The sequence below is a fragment of the Plectropomus leopardus genome, unplaced genomic scaffold, assembly GCF_008729295.1.
Source record: "Plectropomus leopardus isolate mb unplaced genomic scaffold, YSFRI_Pleo_2.0 unplaced_scaffold29125, whole genome shotgun sequence".
Classification (NCBI taxonomy): domain Eukaryota; kingdom Metazoa; phylum Chordata; class Actinopteri; order Perciformes; family Serranidae; genus Plectropomus; species Plectropomus leopardus.
In genome coordinates this window covers 62-2400 of record NW_024631741.1, presented here as the reverse complement: position 1 = coordinate 2400, position 2339 = coordinate 62, and the positions used below count along the sequence as shown (strand labels likewise).

The 2339-nt window shown below is 38.9% G+C and overlaps 1 protein-coding gene across 1 annotated transcript; it reads left to right on the top strand.

The window, feature by feature from the left end:
• The first annotated feature begins 9 nt into the window (after nucleotides 1-9).
• Nucleotides 10-2133, top strand: LOC121938312 (neural Wiskott-Aldrich syndrome protein-like). Its single transcript, XM_042481575.1, has 4 exons — nucleotides 10-176; nucleotides 1520-1681; nucleotides 1763-1900; nucleotides 1983-2133. Exons 1-4 carry the CDS (start codon nucleotides 174-176, stop codon nucleotides 2046-2048), a joined length of 369 nt encoding a protein of 122 aa, XP_042337509.1. The 5' UTR covers nucleotides 10-173; the 3' UTR covers nucleotides 2049-2133.
• The last annotated feature ends 206 nt before the right edge of the window (nucleotides 2134-2339 follow it).

Sequence of the window (2339 nt, the reverse complement as noted above, 5' to 3'; positions counted from 1 at the left end):
CTATTATTATATAGTTACGGCAAGCTAACATACCATTAGGAGAAGTATGAAGGCGCGTTACTGTTAATTTGTTTTTGTTTTATTCGTAGAGGTTAAAGTGTTGGTTTTTTATAACTTTTTTGCGTCTCGTCCAGTACGGTTTTTGATACAGGAAAGATTTTGAGGACTGGAGAATGGTAAGAGGGCATCGTGGTTAACGCTTAATAATAATAAAGAGTCATTTTGTATAAAACATAGTATTGTGTGCAGTATAATATTGTGTATTATATATCTCACTGTAATAGACAGCTTTAATTGGCGACATAGAAAACATTTGCTGTTCGTGTACTTTGGATAGCTAACTTGCTAACTGCTGCAGACGTAGGTGGTGTCTTTTCACAACTGATCTTAGTCACCAAATTTACATATTTACAAATCCTACATAAGCTATTAAAATCACTATAGAGTGAAACTTGTTCGTTGAAAAGTTGCAAAGCCTACATGAATCTTTTTTCTGCCATTATTCAATCATATTGTCCGTGATTATTATTTTTTTAGCTCCCTACATTATGAATGCTGCCAGCTGTTTAATTCTGAATTCCTCTAAATGTAAAACACTTCCGTCAGCAGACCTGCGTCAGCTGACGGATGTCAGAGTACAAGTGGCTGCCGGAAGAACTCGAAGAACTCTATTAATTTCTTTTTTTTTTTTTTTTTTTTTTTTCTTTTTTTAGCTCATTGGTTTGATTGCTTAAAAATACATGGGAAGAAAGCAACGAGAAATGAAAGAAGAAATTACCCCCAAATTAGAAAGAAAATCGTAAAAAGTACAAGAAAATTACTTGGACATTTAAAAAGAAGAAGAAGAAGAAACAAATTAGATAAACAAGAAAAAAGGGAAATGGCCCAGGAAAAGTGCTCAAAATGTATAATAATTCTGTAACAGAATTTAAAATATTAAATTATGATAATTATAAATATAGCTTTTTTTTCTTTTTCTTCTTTTTTACTTTGTTGTTTTCCTTAGCTTTAAAAAAAATCTAAATCTGCTAAATTCTTGCAATTCATGAAACATTTCTCACCAAGGGGCTCATTGCCTTTTTTTTTCTCCCAGGTTTTATTTTTTTATAAAGAGAATTTTTAGGGCGTTTTTGCATTTAATTGATAGGACACGTGAGTGTGAAAGGGGGAGAGAGAAAGGGGATGACATGCAGCAAAGCGCCAAGGCTGAAATCGAACCTGTGGCAGCTGCGGCGAGGACACAGCCTCGAAACATGTGGCGCCCACCCTATCCGCTGAGCCACCAGGCGCCTCTTCTCCTAGGTTTCTGAAAGAAATCAAGCCAATTTGCTCAGGGTTCAAAGGTTTAAATACTTGTAAAAAGGTGTCTGAAAGCAGCAAAATAAAAGAGCCGTCGCTTCAAGTTTCAAAGGGTTAATAAATGTGTACTGTAGAGGGTAAACTGCTCAGAGGAACAAGGCCGAGCTTCAATACAAAGTTGGACTTTTGCTCCCCCTAATGTCAGTCTTCCCACATTTAGCCCTCAGCAGCTCCACCAGCTCCACCAGCACCCCCTCCTCCATCTAATGGAAACCAGCCTCGGATCAGACCTCCACCCATCCCACAGCATGCTGCACTACCATTTGTCAACCCTCCAGTCCAAGAGACAAGTCCTCCACCAGAGACTACACCTGATGTACAGGTAAGTGTCTCCTCTACAATCTGGAGTTATGTTGTTGCGAGACACCTTAAAGATCTTACTGTGAATTCTTGCAACATCCAGAGTGCACCACCTGCACCACTGCTACCAGTTCAAACTGGACAGCAGTCTCCTCCGTCAGAAGGACAAGAAGACAGCTCTGCTGATGATGCAGAGAAATGCCACTCAGGGCCAGAGCAGAACACTGGGCCGGCAGCTCAGGTACATTCGTCGGTACTGTTTTTACACTTTCATCATCACATAAAACACAAGAAGTAGCTGTTAATTTTCGTTCTGTTTCAAGATGACAGAGCAGCAAGATGAAGCAGACACTCCGATGGAGCAGGCGGGAGAGGACCAGCTGACCTGAAGCACTTGATTTCTTTTATAACAGAGATCTACTTTTACCAGTACTTGAAAATGCTGTTCAGAACTGCACTGAAACAGTTACATGGCGCAGCCGAGTGAGCAAATTGCTTTATTATCAGACCAATGTTTGGACGTTAATTTAGTCTTCAATCATCATCACGTTACTTGCAGCTGATTTCATGAAAGTTTTTTTTTATGCAAATTGTTGCTGTATGCTTTGTAGTGCCTTTTAGAAACTCTTTAATAAGATGTTTAAGTGCTTTTTACAGCTTGAGTTACAAATAGCAGACCA